Genomic DNA, 17,571 nt, shown 5'->3' on the forward strand with positions numbered 1-17,571 from the left:
TTGGAGAGAGTTTTATAGATTAATTGAAATATATAATTAATAGAACTTAACGCCAGTGACATATTGCATGCAGATGGCATCATGAAACCACCACAAATAGTGGTACCTGAAGAATAATTTTCTCTGGAGCTTGATAAGCCTCCAAGAAATGGCAGACATTAACAAATGCCCACTGTTTACTAGCACTATCTTCACGTTTCAGATGATTCCAACCAAACTTAATAAGTTCCTTCCGGTGATGAACAAGGTCTGTCTGTAGATACTTGAGAAGCAGAGTAGCAAGTTGCAGAAGCTCTATCCTCAAAGGCTCATCATAATCAGCAGAAACCTACAAAGATAAATCAGGGAAGAAAATGAAATACACCCAAAATCAACACAAGATTAACCATAAGAGAAAATGAACTCCATAAGAACATAAAGAGATGCAATCATTTACCTCTTCTGGAGGGTCGAGAAGCTTGTCAACAATAGTCTTAATTATTGCAGAGTCAACTACATCCCAAGTCTGACCATTCTGAAATGCGTGAGCTAGCATTGGAAGAATAAGCATTTGCATTACAACCACCAAATGATCATGACCAAGTTGTCTAGACTGGAAAAGGTTCAAAAAATGCAGGAGCAGGGTTCTCTTCATGTTGGGTGGATAGCCTTCAGCAACCTTAATCGCAAGCCAACAAAGGGTTATCAAAACTAAGATACATCCATCTAGAGAAAAAACATGATAGACAGATAGCAGCCTAGCAAACATACCTCAATGATATAGAACTCCTTCAAGAAGGTAAAATCTATACGAGTACGAAAGAGAAAGATGGAAAGGATATCAAACAGAACATTGATTTCAGTTTTATCATGTCGCAAATAATTCAGGAAGCATTTGACAAGCCATTTGCTCTCTTTGACCTGAAAATTTGTATTCCATAAGTTAGAAGGAAATTCATATGAAAGAAAAATCAAAAACCAATTTCCTGAATAATAAACCAAACCAAAAGCATCATTAGAACATCTTGGCATAAATGAAGACAAGCAATACTTTTGGAACCTAAGAAATAATACAATTATCTGCTCATTAAGCAATAATTGTTTCTAGACTAGTTAAAGTAGCATGGCAACAAAAAGTAAACCATCGTCATTTTCCCCAATAGACTGAGCGAACTAATTATTAATTCATCAAAAACAGCATGAGAGAATAAAAATTTACCACAAGCCAGCTAAAAACAGTCCAAGTTGCTACAAGGGTCTCAACTATCAAAAACAAAAGTCACGGAAGAATAAATTTTACACCATAAAGCAATCAAAGAGATAAAGCTTTCATGTGGAACAAGCACCTTGGAAACAAACAATTATCCAGGGATGATTATGTAATGAAGAATAAAAATACCAGTTATCACGAAAACACAACGTAACTTGCCTGAACTAAATTTAATTCCTGTTCATTCTGCAGACGGGAGATTCTTGCTGGTGACTTCCACATCAGTACCAGAGTATCAAAGATAACACGGTTGTTCTGTAACCAGTTGGGCATCAACTTGACCAAAGTTTTCACTAAGGCAAGACCCTGGAAATAAGCATCTTGAGAAGCCACATTCGTTGAAGCTGAAGGAATAGAAGCCTCGACTTGAGGAGTACCAAGGCCTTCATCACCAGTAGAAGTGCTTGGCCGACTCAAAGATTCTTGTACAGCAGATGCATCAGATTTGGCAATAAATTCAGGAAAAGCACTTGCAATTATCTTTTCCGGTGATTTTGCAAGTTCTTCTCTTAAAGGCTGCCCAGCATCTGACCTTATGATGTACATAAAGCTGCAAATATATTAAACAAATCAGAGATCTGTAGAAGCAAAAAAGCAACATAACTGCTCGTACCACAAACCAGGGAACACAATTTCAACAAGCATAATGCCTACCGCCTGAAGTATTTAGGTTGACATAGCCGAGCAAGAAAGTAATCCACAGCAACAGTTGGATATCGATTCAGGAACTTGGTCAATGGCAGCCTATATGGACTGTTAATCTCACTGTAAAACTGCCCAGGTGGAAGGGCTGCTTCCAATTCGATAGTCAATGTCACAAGATCATCCAGAAACTTCCCAGCCGCAGAGGGAAGCAGGTGGAAGAGTTCGATAATAGCTGCAACCGCAAGGAAAAATACGTGTCAAAAACAGAAGTATATCCGCATAGAAGATACCCATACGATTATTAGGAGCAAAGCCGTATCCTACCAGCAGCTATTTTTGGTTCCTCTCCAGCCTTCCACGACTTCTGACACTGTGCTAGCTTTTCAGGTTCCAACCATTTCCTAAGATGCTCCAGTAACTTGCCACCTAAGGTCACATTAAACCAATTGGCCAGTAGTTCAAGCAGGCGGGCCAAACCTTGAAGAAGAGGCATGTTGAGATTTTTAGTGTGGGCCAAGTTAACCAATATAGGCCTAAGGCTACTTTGTAGAAGTTCTTTAGGCATCCTTTGCTGCTGTATGACCTACATAACAAAGACACCATGAATGAAAGAAGAAACTAAAACTAATGAAGCAAAGAATTGACAAAAAGCTATACCAACAACAAAGAATTGACTGAAAGTTATAGCATGCAACAGAAAAGCAAGCATCCACCAAACCATGTGTACATAATCCAAAACATCAGTATGCCTTAGGGAGTAGAAGATGAGAGTCTAATGCAAAACATGCTCAAAAATGCCTTTAAATACAACACCCAATGTTCTACATAGGCACACAAAAATTGATTCTCTGCCAAGCCTAACTGCACTCCCTTTTCATCTATTTGTACTTACAGTCCCGCAAACTAAAACAAGTTATTTTTCTCCCAACCTCACCAGTAAAGAAATGTCCAAAGGAACATGACTGTAACCTAATCACATTTCTAAGAAGATTCAATAATATGACATAAGCATGGAAGATTAGACAAAATCAATAAGTGATGATGGAATGAAAAAATCTGATGTCAGAGAGCTAAAACCAACCTGTCTCAACCCTTCCTTTGCAACAGCTACAATTTCTGAGGTTCTGCTTGTCAGAGACTTGAAGAACATCGAAATAATTTTTGAGCGCAGTTCAGATTGATTTTGGGTTTTAAAATCGGCCCATGCCATAGCAGTACAGAGTAATTCAATGCAGGCTGTGCGCAATTTGTTCAATGAGTTTGCAACCTTAGGATTCATAAATTTAATAACCCATACTGTTTCATCAGCCTCAGCTATTTGCAATGCTTCTTGCAGGAAACTAATTAGCTCCTGAGTCAACTTTAGAAGTGGAGGTCTCAAGGCCAAGCAAAAGTTCAAAGCTGTAACAGTCCCCACCTGAAGATACAAGATAATAAGTTCAGATGCAAGAAAATCATAAAAATAACTCTTAGCAACAAAATTTTACCTGTTGCTCAACAGTCTTTGACCGTAATGGACGCCCTACAAGAGGCTGAAGCAAAGGTTGGTATAGGGGCTCAAGCAACTCAGAAACCTCACTACCAGTCCTGCTTGCGAGAAGTGCTAAACAAGACTGCACAGTCCTCCTCACATTGATAGACACATTAGGATTAAACAATTCCAATGCGAAGTATTCAACTACTCCTTGGAAGCTTTGCCTCCGCGCTTCACTATTTGCTTCATCAACATTATTCACCACACGAAGAACTTGTGTAAGCACCTGGCTGGTCTCCTCCTGCTCTTTAGTGGCATAAACAGGAAGTCTTTTGAGAACAAAAACAAGTCCACGCACAATACGCACTTGAAAAGCACACAAAGTTTCAACGGTGACTTTCCCAACCAAAGCACCAAGCCCCATGACTCCCCCCATTTGTGATTGCCATGTACATCCAAAGCAACAATGCAGAAGACGGGGAAGAAGCTGCTCAAAAACAGGGACACGAACACTAGGAGGTGGAGAATATACAGGACTCATTGATGGGCTAGAGACCATCATAGGTGTAGCAGGACCTCCTCTTGACATCAATACATCTGAATGTTTTGAGCGAGCAAGGAATAGAAGTGTCTCAGCAAATACATTTAGTGCATTTAAAGCTGCCTTGGCATGCAGTCTATTTTCATCTGCCAGGACATCCACTAAAGCATCCAAAAAGATAAGAGGGTCCAACTCTTTCAGGTTGGAAGAAGTACTATATCTTGACTTTGCACTAACAATGGTGCTAGACGAAAGCACAGAAGCACCAACTGGAGCAGCAGAAAGAGTACCATGGGCAGCAGAGCTTTCTATATGAAATATGATGGCAAAATGTCGACAGACACTGATGACATACTCATCTTTGGAATCATGCAGATCTGGTTCAGCACTTGCTGCGATAATGGTCATAAGGAGAATTTTGAAAACAGATCTTTCAGCAAGGAGTTGAGTCTTTGTCTTGACGCCCAGGTCAGCCTAGAAGCATGACATTTCAATCAATACTATATGAATCAAGTTGGAAACAAGATAAGAAGATAACCTGAAATCTCTCTAACTCTCAGGCAATTACTAGATTCAATAAATATCTGATATTGCTACAGCCAGCAACATAAAATAAAGGAATTACCACCAATGAAGTCATCAACAGGTTTTTAGAAATAAACACATCAACTAAGTTATATCACCAACCTTTATATCAGATGTCTCTGATCTTCTCCAAGATGGATCAACTGAGGAAACCAACAATGTCGATAGCATCCTAGAAGTAAATCCATCATCAGTAGCACTACCTGGAAGATTAAGTTGAGATGACAGGCATACACGAAGAAATTTCAGAGCTTGTCTTCGGTAGAAAGCATCCACAATAGCACTTCTTTGCATGACAGCAGCCACCGCAAGATTTATACAACGATCTAATGGCACCAAAAATGGAGTGGATGGTTCAAATGTAAGGATCACACGAAGCCCATGCTCAGGATTCTCCTTGCATTCAAGAGCAAGAGGTTCTTTGAGAAAACGCCTATTACGCCCACCTAACTTGCCAAGGAGCTGCAGAGACTTCCCACCCCAAGGATAAGGTGCGGGCCTCAAATGAGACCATAATGCCAAAATCACCTCAGACATGACATTTGCCATGCTTGGTTCCAAAAAATCAGGATTCAAACTATCAATCCAGAACTCAAGTGTTCTTAAACCAAGACTCACTAGGTCATCACTTCCTTTGAGACACATAACAAGAGGCTTCATCAGGCGAGGAAGGTAAGGTAACAGTGAACTTAACCGTGCAGGCAGTGTCAAGCAAAGCTCCAGCAGAAGTTCCCTCATATCTTCACCATTAGGCCCCTCAAGCAAAGCCAATAGCATACTCAGACAGAGTTGCAGCATAGAAATCAAGTCACGCAATAGAAGTTCAAATTTTCCTCCAGCAAGGGCACGGAACATTGTACGAAGGAGTTGCAAATAACCAATGGGTTTTTCTACCTCAGTTGCATTTTTCATGCAAGTTTCCATAATAACATGCACATGAGGTTGCAGAATGCGCTCACAGTCTGAAGGAGCCTTTGCAACAGCACCAAACAAAAACCGAAAAAGATGCAAAACCAGCTTTGCTGCAGGTGAATCTGGATGCTTCAGGACATCAAGTTTGCTGCTTACAAGGAAGTTAACAAGGACATCTGCAAATGGTCTAAAGACCTTTGGTGCTTGCAATAGGCTGGAAAAGATGTGGACTAGCTGTGTGTTAGAAATCATGCACTCAAACAATTCAGGCATACACAAGGAGAACATGTCCATTAGATCCCGTGGTTCCATAATAGCCAAAATCTGGGAAAAAAGATGGATCATTTCTCTCTCTTCCTCCTTCTCTTTAAATAATGCCAAGCAATGAACACCACTTTTAAGCACACCAGAAGCTTTCCAAACCTACCAACAGTTAAAACATAAAGTAAATTAACAACATTCCTCGGCCACAAGCATCCCCTAAACAAGGATTCAAGTGATGTAATTGAGGCAAGTGGGCAAGATCAAATGCTGCATTAGCATAATACCTCATCTTCTCTCATTCCTTTAAAAGGTTGAGGTACTGATGAACTAGTCGAGGCTGAGGCAAGAACTTGAGGAGGCGTCCCCTGAGTGGAAGCCGAAACCTAGAACCAGCTGGACCACATAAGAAAAAGTAGAAATATGAAGGTGCAACTCCTGGAACAGTTAATATTATATACCTGTGATCGAGGCAAATGTGCATGGGTGATGCTCCATATTATGGTTTTCATTCCTAAAAGACGTAAAAGTAACTAGTTACAAAGAAAAAGAGCAGACTAACTCAAATTAGAAAAGAGCAAGACGGTTCATCTATCATTCATGATCTACAGGGTAATGTTAGTGAATTGTTACCCATAACCAAAGTTTTAATCAGATGCTTGCAATCATTGACTTCCTTAGAGTGCTCCACAGGGACTTGCAAATTGAGTACCGCCTAGAAAATTACACTTCACGGTCAAGAGAGAAGACCAAATACAAACAAAGAAATTTAATCACAGAACAATACTACTAAAGTAAACATTCCGGCATTTCAAACATCACCTCTAGTCTATGAGTGTTCTTTCAAGCAAAAAGGAAGCAACAACAGCCAAGCAACAAAATAATCCAGTAAGTCAGTAACAGTATCACCCTAGTGTACAATCTTTATACTAGTGGATTCTCATTATGTGTTCAAGAGATTCATGATCTAATTTGCACTAGAAAGGCTACACAGGAAGAAGTTTTAATTATTTTTTTTTATTTTTTTTTTGATAACCGAGAAATCCGTCTGTAACCCGCCCTTTGGACCAATCACAACCTTCTAAACTCGGTGGATAATGGGTCCGCCCCTCTACCCTTCTCCACTTAAATACCAGGCTTCGCTTTGCATGGTGTGGGGCTTGAACCTGCGACCTAAGCCACAAATCCTCCACCTTTTGCCACTTGAGCTAAGCCTTGGGGACAGGAAGAAGTTTTAATTATGAAAACGAAGTTCAGGCACATAAATGAACTTTTGGCAATAAGAAGCTTATTTTTTATAATTAGTGGTAGAAAGAGATTCTTTTTATTCTATTTAAGGATCCCAACAACCTCACATATAAAAGTTATGTCTTACTTATCAGAAAAATGGAATAACAAATCAAANTCTAGTCTCTTGGACACAAGCTATATTTATCTTTCTCTTCTTGAGAATTTTCACCAACTCTAAGGACTTCCCCGTCAACTATAATGTGATTATAACTATCACTTAAACAATTTGTTCAATTTATACCATTGAATATGCAAATTATCAATACACATAAAATAAAATTTAAAATAAGGCATTAGAACTAGAAGAATTACATAACACCTCAAAAATAGCTTGACAACTCAGGAAAGCACTGAATTGAGGAAAGCAAAGATATTCACGAAAATTACCTGCACTGGAAGTTCTAGTTTTGACCTCAATGTAGATCGACCTTTCACATCCTCCCCCTCTTCAAGTAACTACAATCCAAATATACGGAGGAAGTATTAGTCTGAATACAGCTGATTGGTTTATAAACGGGGAAGCGGGAAATATCCGACAAATAAGCACATTTGATGCCATTGTATTCAGGAAGTCCCTGTGAATGTCATTGAGCACAGTACACATGTATAAACGAAATTCGTAACACTAGATTAGAGAATATTTCATAATATTCCCATGGATACCATAGAATAATTTATATTTATAGACTACTTAATTAGTTTTTCTACAAAGAGAATATTTAATTACTTAATTAGAAGCAATGAATATCTATTTACAATATTGTGCACAACCTAATACTCCTACATTATGAGCTGTACCAAGATGGTACTACAGAATTACAGAGATTAAACTGGATTTAGATTGCATAAAGCTGAAGGGAATCCAAACAGCAAACCAAGAACAACAAAGTTCTTGGACATCGTTACCCAACAATTTCAGAACCTATTTTTATTAATTATTTTTTCTATTTGCACACTTGATATCTTTAAGTTTCTAATGAGTTGTTTGGAAAGGGAAGTGAATCATAATACACAGATTAAAAACTGGATTATGATATGTGATTAGATTAAACAAGCAATACTGGTCGGAACTAGGATAACAAAAAGGGAGAGCTAAACTGGAAATAGCAGTAGTATTTTTGTGAGTTTAATAATCTCCAACTTACAACCATGAAGCTATACAAGATTAAAAAACAATAGACTGCAACTAAGTTCAAAGCTACTTGTATCGAGACAACAAAAATAAGGATAAATTATATGGTGCTTAATACAGGCTTTTTGTTCTGCATCCGAACATAGAGTTAATAGAGCTACTGATCTTTCTCAAAAATATAAGTCAATAGAGTTGCAAGAAGCCCAAAGACCCAAGAGAATTCCACATCATCTAACTGAAAGTTGAAATCGATTTATTACCTGCGGAATTGTACGCTTAAACGTGTTGAATTTGCCGACAAAAGCGTCCAAAATCCGACCCTAACACAAATATGATGACATGAGTTCTAGTACACAAATATCTTTAGTAACTGTGGTTTTCCGAGAAACAAATAGTCTTAAAATATGCAATAGTAGTCCCAGACCAACAAAATCCTTGCTTCATCCATGGATTGCTGGTCAACACCTTTCTCAAAAATTGGTTCCACCTGTCAAAGGAATATGAGGGTATCTGTCAAATTGAACAATGACCACTACCATCTAAAGGTCCAAAGCATCTATTTACAATACAGGTGAAATGACGGGGGAGCAGATGTACAAAACTCTTTCAGAGAAGAGAATATGGTCCTTACCAGATTTAACATCAAACGAGCACATGTGGTATGGATGCTGAGCGACAAAGAAGCATCATGCATGTTGCTTGAGAAAAGATAAATTATTCGTGATAACTGCACACAGTAAATCAAAATATATCTTTTTCAGTAGTAGCAGAGGAAAAGAAAGCATATGCAGACGGAATTATCAGTGGAAAGATGGGAAGAAAATACAGATCACATAAGAAACTTGATAAATAAATATTAGACAAGGAGAAGGGTGACAACATAGAAAAATCTAACTACTAATGTTCATCAACCACAATATTTCAAGCATTAATTAATTGAAGAAGCAAACTATCAGGCAATTCGACCCCTCTCCTTCTTTATCTTAAGCTTCTTTGTCACGAACGGGACTCAACTAGTACCGTTTATCCATAAAAGTCTTTCTTTGGTAAGGCCTTTATCCAACATAATTCTAACAGAATCAGAATCATACAACATTCCACTGTGTTGGGGAACTAGGGAGGAGGTGCAAAGGCATTCATTCACATAAATCATTTCACCAAGAATCATCTTTAAGAAGGCAATAAGACCAACAGACTACCACGGAAATCAACATCTTCTTGCAAAAAAGCACAAAAGTATTAAAGCATGCAATACCTGGGACAAAGAAAGATCCCCCCTGACATGGTGAACAATCTCCGCCAATAGGCTGTAAGCCAAAGGCCTCAATGTCTCAAAGCATGCACGGCCAGTTCCAACAAGGACCCTGATGGAGTTTATTTCAAACATCAAATTGATACATCTAACCAAGAGAGACTTAATTGACTAATCCTTACTCATTCCTGAATTCCCACAGACAAAAACAAGATAAAAAATACGATCCACAATTGCAAGAAACATGCACCAAGAAGGCAAGAACTGGCAAGAAGTTTTCCAAACACATATACATACTTTAACAGCGACTTAGTGGATACATTTTCTTGGAGGAGTGCTAACAGCAACAAATTTTATTTAATGTTGTTGGTTAGTCTCCTAATCTTGATTCCTATCAACCCTTTCCAATTGTCTGCCATCAAAAGGCACAGTTCTGTAAACACACTTCAATACACCTAGTTCCAGAAATTGCCACAAGCCGCACTGCAGTCCACAAATTAGATTCTACGTGCAGTTCAGGAACTCCCTAACCAGATAAATATATATAGAAATGCAAGACTGGGCCAAAAAGCCAGTAAAGTAGTACTAATCCAGGGACAAGGCAAATGCATGGACACTTTTACAGGTAATGGTGAATGGGGAACACTTCACAAACAGCTTTTACCGGCTGAACAATTTTTATCAACCTCATTTAAGAAACTAAATTTCTGCAGCCACAAGAAAACAAGAGTTTTTTTTCCCAGCCAACATCTGATTGAAAGTTTACCTCTCTTCCAAAAGAGTGTCAATAAGGGGAAACAAACCCCTCTTGAAGTCTGTCCCAAGAACATGTTTGAGGGCCACCAGCAGTTCCTAAACAACAAAGTTCAGTTTTCAACTATATGCAAAAGCAATGAAAAGTCAAGTTAGCAAGGAGCATCTCAAGGAGTTCACCTTTCGGATAGACACTGAGTCTGAACATGTGACAAGCAGATTCACAATGCTTTTACATATACTCTCTTCGTGCGGCTTAATGTAGTCAGCAAAACTCTTCAACAGGTAAGTCAAGAAAGAAACTGTCTGCAGATTTGAACAAAAGAAGTCTGTTTAGTCCTACCCCTCAAAATGAATGGGAAAATGTAAGTTAACTAGAAAAGAATTAGATAAAGGTGAACAGAAAACAAGCAGAAACGGACATATTTTCCAATTTATTGACGATGGAGGTAAAATAATATTAATAAATCTGGGTCGTCACTTTTTTTGGTAAGTATGATTAATAAGAATTTGGGACATTCCCTCAAACATAACTGCTTGTGCTCCAACAAAATTTTTAGTTAATAACCATGGTGTTCATGCCAACTTGTGTGCGCCTCAACTGATTTACCAATTACCTCCAACCTCCTGCTAGTGCACGTACAGGATATTTCTACCACCAAAGCTTAGACAGATAGGAAAACTTCACCTAGCTTAGACAGATAGGAAAACTTCACCTAGTGTCGCTCTTATGGCATTCTAATCTTGGTACCAAGGTTGTCACTCCAACTCTTCAACCGCTCGGCCACTTCTTTCGGGGTTTTGCGCTTGGACACACTATTAGAAATCACGAGAACGCTCCACCCTTGAATTTCTTTTAAATTCTTTTGGTTGGTGGGTGGTGATGTTGAGCGGTGGATGGACTTCTGCTATATATTTTAATTTCTTTTTCCTGTTGGTACTTTATGCCACAGAGACTTCAAAAATTCACTCAAGATCATCATTTTTTTCAGGTAAGGTCACTCTATGATCAGTTAATTATGCCAGGGAGTAGGGACAGCCTGATGGCAGAAGAAAACCCACTAGACATGGCACAGCAGAATGTACAGAAAACCAAGTTCTCCAAATATGAGCATAAGTAGGTCATGTCAATAAACTAAAAGCAATAGATAAAGAATAAGATTAAAAGAGCTTCTAGTTACCATTATCAAAAAAAAAAGAGTTTAAAAGAGCTTCTTTTCTTCGGAAAACTCAAAGAACTATCATGAGCAATTGTTAAATAACTTGATGATCAGAATTGGCCTAAAAAGGAGGTGACTTGTACCAATTTGCACAAAAACTGAAGAGCTCAAGTGAAAAGAGTATTTAAAAGAGATCAAAATCTTACCTTAACTTGCGCACCCTTCAGTTCAATAAAGTGGGTCTTCAAATGAGGAGGCACCTTTTCAGGCCCCGCCACTGATATGGCTGAAACCATCAAGGGCAACAAATGGGGAATATTTGTCTGAACCAGCCGGCCATATAATTGAAACAGGAACATCACCACCAACGGACTCTCAGTAACTATCTTAAATGATCTCGTAGTGGGATTAAGCTGACCAGCACCAAAATACCCATTAGAAGTACTCATTTGATCTGACACCTCCATTGGCTTCACATCTGCCTCACCCAAAGAGGACACAGACGACGTGGGCATGGGCGGTGGAGGTACTGCCATTGCCCCACTCTCAAAGAAATAGCTTACAGTAGCCCTAAAATTCTGGTAAATTTTACAAACAAAGTCCAAAAAGGGTTGAACTTCATTTTCTAAAGAAGGCCTAAAGTTCCGAAGCAAATCAAAGATAATACGGATGCAAATTAAGCCATTTTCTTCATTATCCGTTGTTAGAACGTGCATTGCCACCTTCAAAAGCTCCTGTACAAATGGTCTTAGTACTTCACTATGAGGAAGCCTATTTAGTATCTCAATCACAATGTTCCTCAGCTTATGTTCAGGATTATCTGAGAACTGTGGCTTTGTAATCTGATATAAAACACCAGAAAACGCCCGAAAATAGCATTTTAAGAAATTCAAATACTCCCCTGTGTGCGTTATCTCCAAACTATCCCGTACCTCCATTGCCATCTGTAGTCTTGTTTGAATTGCTGTTACACACACATATACACAATTAATCAGAGAGAGAAAAAAACAAAAAAAAACACAGTGAACAGTAAGGTAGTGAAGTACGGAGGTCGGCTTCGAAAAGGTGCCGCGAATGCTGCTCGAAATCCTGAATAGGACTCATGTTGTATAAACCCTCAAAACCTGATGCAGAAATCAACGATCTTTGAAGCAAACGGACTTGAACTGGGGTTTAAGTTACGAGAAATTGAGAAGCTTTTCAAGAGAACTGAATTTCAATAATTCAGAGTTGTAATTTGAACGAATTGGGACTGAAATTGCTGGCTTTGTTTGAGAATTTTAAAAGGGGGGTTTTCGACTAGGGTTTTGAGAAAGGATCTAATTGATCGAAACTGCACAAGACGGGGAAAGTAAATTTCGTTCTCTCCCTCTCCCACGACGGAGGGTTCTAACTCCGCCCGGTTCGCGGTGGACGCTATTTAAGGTTCAACACTAAATATTTTTTGTGTAACACTCCCCGGTGTTTGTTATAATTGTAATTTATCCCCTAATGTCTTTCGTAAGTTCACTTAACTACAATTTTATTTTATTTTTATGTGTTAACTTCCTTCTTATGATCTAACTAAGTATCAACTTATCATCAGAAATGTTAATTTTTATTATATTGGGTCAAAATTTCAAAATACATGTAAGTGTATGTTTGACTATATTAGTTTACATTTATGTTTTATTAAAATCGATAAGATCAAGGTAGATATGCGCACTGCAAATAGTCAAGATCGCATTTAAATTAAGTAAATATAAAATAAACTAAATTTTATTAGCGGAATTATGTATTTATTACTCATAATTTTTAAGAAAATCTATGACTATCCGGAGATATTTTCAATGTATCAATGCAAAAAAATATACTAAATTTTTTCCTTATTAAAAAAAAATTAAACAAAATTGTTAATATGAAAATACTACATTCATTAAGTAAATATATGTGTTATAAATAGTCAAGATCGCATTTATATTAAGTAAATATAAAATAAACTAAATTTTATTGATGAAATTATATATTTATTAGTCATAATTTTTTAAGAAATATACCGCAATCCAGAGATATTTTCTATTGTATCAATGCAAAAAGATATATAGAATGGCTAGTTCGAAAATACTAATAAAAAGGGGCAAAGAATGAGTTATTTTACAATAATAAGATTAATGCTCCTTTTTATTCGCTCAAAGAATTTTCTAGTAATTCAATACAAATATTAAATTATAAATTAATATTGATCTCCGTCAAGTTTTTCAGTTGTTGTTATTTTATATATAGAGAGAGAACGGAGAGGGGGAGAGAGATATACATTATCGTATCATGTTTTTATCTTTTTTAGCTTCTATCACAATTTTTTCACTCACTAAATAAATAAATATAGAGACACCTCAATAGTATCACAAAAAGATAGATTTTTTCCTTATTAAAAAAAAAATTAAACAAAATTATTAATATAAAAATACTACATTCATTGCACTTTGCAATTCATAGTACTAGAAACATTTGCAAAGGTAGAATCTGTAGCGTTATTTGTAATAATATTGATTAATTGATTTTGGGCTACTTTGAAGCATTTCATGCACTATAAATATAATGGCTGAAGTGGTAACATTACATCAACAACCAAAAATAGCATATATAATTTTAATAGCCTCAGACCTCAGTCTATTATAAATTGATGGTAATTCGATTGAGGCTATCATATTGTTATATTATTTATATAAACCAAACCTTTTTATTAAAAAAAAGGGGGATAACTTCTGTCCTTAATAACAAAAATTCATGGACAATAATAGAATTATCGAAAAATCTTATTAGCGATGAATAATTTAACAATATGTCAATAATGAGTAGTTAAAATAAAATAAAATTGTAGTGTATTTTGATATTCCTAATGATTGTATACTTAGAAAGATGTAGGAGAAATCCGCAGTTTAGCATGAACAAAATAAAGTAGCAGACTTATTAGTCATAAATGGTGTTTTAGTATATGCAATATATTATTTATGTGATCTTAAAATCATAAAATGTCTTTTATGTTGTTTTTAGAAATAGAAGTAGACATATCAAGAAAGAATATGAAAGTGAATAAATAATACTATATATATATATATTTATATATTACCTTAAAAGCATGAACTCCTAACTTGAATGTTAAATTACAATAATATCCCTAACTTAGGTTGTGACTTTTTCGATGAGTTGTGACTATTTCGATAAGTTGTGACTTTTTTCGAAGGATTGTGATTTTTTCAATAAGTTGTGACTTTTCCAAAGGTTTGTGACTTCTCGAAAAGGTCATGACTTTTCAGATAAGACACAAAAAAACATTTGTTCATACTATCTTTTGTTGACTATAAATAAAGGGGCTTTCTCTCATTTTTCAACTATAATTTTTTTAATATTCTACTCTTCTTCTTGTTGCATTTTAAATTTTGTGTGTAATTTATTGTCGTTGACTGAATTCGAAGTTTAGCGGATATGAGGTACCACTATTCTGATGAAGTAAGTTGTTCTATCCTAAGAGGGTATATTCCATAACCTCGAGTACTTGAGGAAAATAATTTTGATGATATAATAATTATTTTTTAACTTAATGTATACATTAGTATGTAATGTTCCAATATATGAAGTTAACATGATGTAGTCTAAATTCATTTGTTTTTGTTAACAATTTCTCTTGTGATGATTCTAAATATCTTTTTCAAAATTTAGAGAATTATCACGATTTGATTTTGATGTTCAAGACAAAAGAATTACTTTATTTATCAATGTTACTTGTGTGATTTAGACTCTCATGAAGTTTGCTTCAAAATGGTACTATATAAACATTGCCCTTTTGTTTTACTTATTTATTATTCTTAATATTTTAGTATTTTAGACGAAGAAAAATTTATATGACTTGTAATAACGTCAGTTGAAGTTTGTATTAATTTAATTTTTATTATTTATTTAATAGTTATTTTGTATGAGATAAATAATTTCATTAATGCAAATATATATTTATATTTGGGTAGGTATTTGTATTTAAATTAAAGTATTATATATGTCACAAATGTATTATCAAGTTAACAAGATTTTCTAACTTCAAAATATATTATTTTAAAATATTTCGAGTTTTTTTTTTAAAACCAATGTGAAAACATAAAATGTAATTGTTCACTTCACATATTCATATGACATCTAAATAATTTAACATGGAATACACATGCAAAGCACATCTGACAAGAAAAATACAAAGCGAATATTGTCTATAAAGTAATATTAGTGAGATAAGACTAATTAGATAATTGAACCTCATCAAATTGAAATTATAAATATATACATTATTGCATTGAACTAATAAAATATTTTATTGACCATCTTCATAGGTTTGCGTGAATAAGAGATAGATATGACGATCCACATTGAACATTCACAAAAGAATCTGCAATATTATTTTTTGCTAAGCTTATTATTTAAAACTTCGCTTAAATAAGCAATACTATTTACTATAACATATATTTTTGGAATTGGTAATCACGTGCAATGCACGTGTCAAAAAACTAGTTGATTTTAAAAATATGTATACATAAACATCTAATTTTACAAAAAAAAAAAAAACCATGAATTCACGTGATCAAAATTTTACATATAAATTTGGCATGCTTTGTTATTTCTTTGGATTTGGTTGATACTAGTAATGCTATTACCTGATGTGCAATTTGGTACGAAGTACGTATAATATTTCTTTACACAGAAATAAAAATAAAACTCATAGTACTATGGGAATTTTTATGAGTTTATTTGGGGAAAACTTACATAAATTTCACGGTTAATTTATGAGCTAATTACTTAGATATACTATAGTTTGTAATATTACATATCTTATTCGATTTTAGTGTGTCTAGATACGTCTAGATATATGTATCTAGGGATACACGAGGTCCAAATTAGATATAATTTGTTATAGATACATTGTACTCAATTTAGGTATAATTTGTTCTAGATACATTATATCCAAGTGGATTCGCATGTATTTATAATACATAATAAATAATCTCGCTCGCCACTCTACTGTGCATTNTATCGTCGCTAATGACTATATTTTATATACCAAAAATTAATTTGTTATTAAATGTATTAATTAGGGATAATTTTATTATTATAAAAAAGATTAATTTTCTTATTATAGGGATACACGAGGTCCAAATTAGATATAATTTGCTATAGATACATTGTACTCAATTTAGGTGTAATTTGTTCTAGATACATTATATCCAAGTGGATTCGCATGTATTTGTAATACATAATAAATAATCTCGCTCGCCACTCTACTGTGCATTTGGTATCCTGGATACACGTGAATTACACCAGATACAACATATATATGTGTCTAGTTTATCTAATGTGACTCTCATGTATCTGATATACATAACGAATCTCGCTCACCTCTCTCTCTGTTTTAGCGTATTTGGTAAAAAAAAAATGCATGTATTTAAGTGTATCTTTTTCAATAGATGATAAAAAAACCGGTCAATTAATGGTAAGATACGTAATATTATGCAAGTATAGGTAATAATAGTATATATGATAGTGAAGTATGTCTAATTACGTAGTTTTTCCTTTTATTTATTTACTTTATCAAGTTTTATATCTTTAAATTTTCAATTACCTTTGTTATACAAATTAGGGTAATTTGAACAAATATAAATTTTCAATTATAATATTGTTTAAATTTGAATTCAGTTAAGAAAAGTCATGGGACATGCACTTACATCAACAAATAAAAACTAAGGGTGTGTTTGGTATGAAGGAAAATATTTTTCAATTTTCTCATGTTTGGTTGGGTTAAATGTTTTGGAAAATGTTTTTTAAATCAACTTATTTTCTTTACTCAAATTTAAGGAAAATGACTTCCCTTCAAAAATTAAGGAAAACATTTTTCAAAACTCTCTTCCAACTTCAAATTACAATTATTTTTTTGTTGAAAAAATCAATTTATTTTGTCCCTACCCTCAAACCAGGCCCCCCAACCACCCCCAACAAAAAAATAATAATTTTAAAGCTTGTTTTAAAATTCAATTTTTTTACCCCACCCTCACCCTTACCCCCACCCCTACGCCCACCCTCTACCACCACCTCCTCCCAAAAAAATATTAAAAGTTATTTTTAAAAAATATTTATAATTTCAATTTTTTATTTTTTTACCTCCGCACCCCCTACCCTCGCCCCCCATCAACCCCCCTATCAGCCCCCCACCCCCTTCAAAAAGAAAAAAAAATTAAGTTTGTTTTTTAAAAAATATTTTCAACTTCAAATTTTTATTTTTTCATCCCGATCCTCGTCCACCC

The 17,571-nt window shown here is 35.1% G+C and overlaps 1 protein-coding gene across 5 annotated transcripts in view; it reads right to left on the bottom strand.

Annotated features, from left to right (window-relative positions):
* LOC125847672 (uncharacterized) overlaps positions 1-12,646 on the bottom strand; it is a 126,383-nt gene extending 113,737 nt beyond the window's left edge. For 2 of the 5 annotated variants that reach the window (XM_049527327.1, XM_049527326.1), the window contains exons 1-21: positions 12,301-12,644; positions 11,461-12,218; positions 10,275-10,400; positions 10,108-10,193; positions 9,345-9,453; positions 8,721-8,816; positions 8,514-8,576; positions 8,350-8,409; positions 7,345-7,413; positions 6,301-6,382; positions 6,129-6,181; positions 5,955-6,053; positions 4,597-5,829; positions 3,382-4,383; positions 2,976-3,311; positions 2,219-2,477; positions 1,904-2,126; positions 1,409-1,799; positions 751-900; positions 437-658; positions 107-328 (exon numbers count right to left, since the gene is read on the bottom strand). In XM_049527327.1, the coding sequence (XP_049383284.1) occupies positions 107-328; positions 437-658; positions 751-900; positions 1,409-1,799; positions 1,904-2,126; positions 2,219-2,477; positions 2,976-3,311; positions 3,382-4,383; positions 4,597-5,829; positions 5,955-6,053; positions 6,129-6,181; positions 6,301-6,382; positions 7,345-7,413; positions 8,350-8,409; positions 8,514-8,576; positions 8,721-8,816; positions 9,345-9,453; positions 10,108-10,193; positions 10,275-10,400; positions 11,461-12,218; positions 12,301-12,358 (5,697 nt within the window). In that variant the 5' untranslated portion in view covers positions 12,359-12,644. Of the gene's footprint in view, positions 1-106; positions 329-436; positions 659-750; positions 901-1,408; positions 1,800-1,903; positions 2,127-2,218; positions 2,478-2,975; positions 3,312-3,381; positions 4,384-4,596; positions 5,830-5,954; positions 6,054-6,128; positions 6,182-6,300; positions 6,383-7,344; positions 7,414-8,349; positions 8,410-8,513; positions 8,577-8,720; positions 8,817-9,344; positions 9,454-10,107; positions 10,194-10,274; positions 10,401-11,460; positions 12,219-12,300 lie in introns of all 5 variants that reach the window. The other 3 variants (XM_049527328.1, XM_049527330.1, XM_049527329.1) reach the window with 3 other exon arrangements.
* Positions 12,647-17,571: the final 4,925 nt, after the last annotated feature.

The sequence above is a fragment of the Solanum stenotomum genome, chromosome 12 (genome assembly GCF_019186545.1).
Source record: "Solanum stenotomum isolate F172 chromosome 12, ASM1918654v1, whole genome shotgun sequence".
In the NCBI taxonomy this organism is placed as follows: Eukaryota; Viridiplantae; Streptophyta; class Magnoliopsida; order Solanales; family Solanaceae; genus Solanum; species Solanum stenotomum.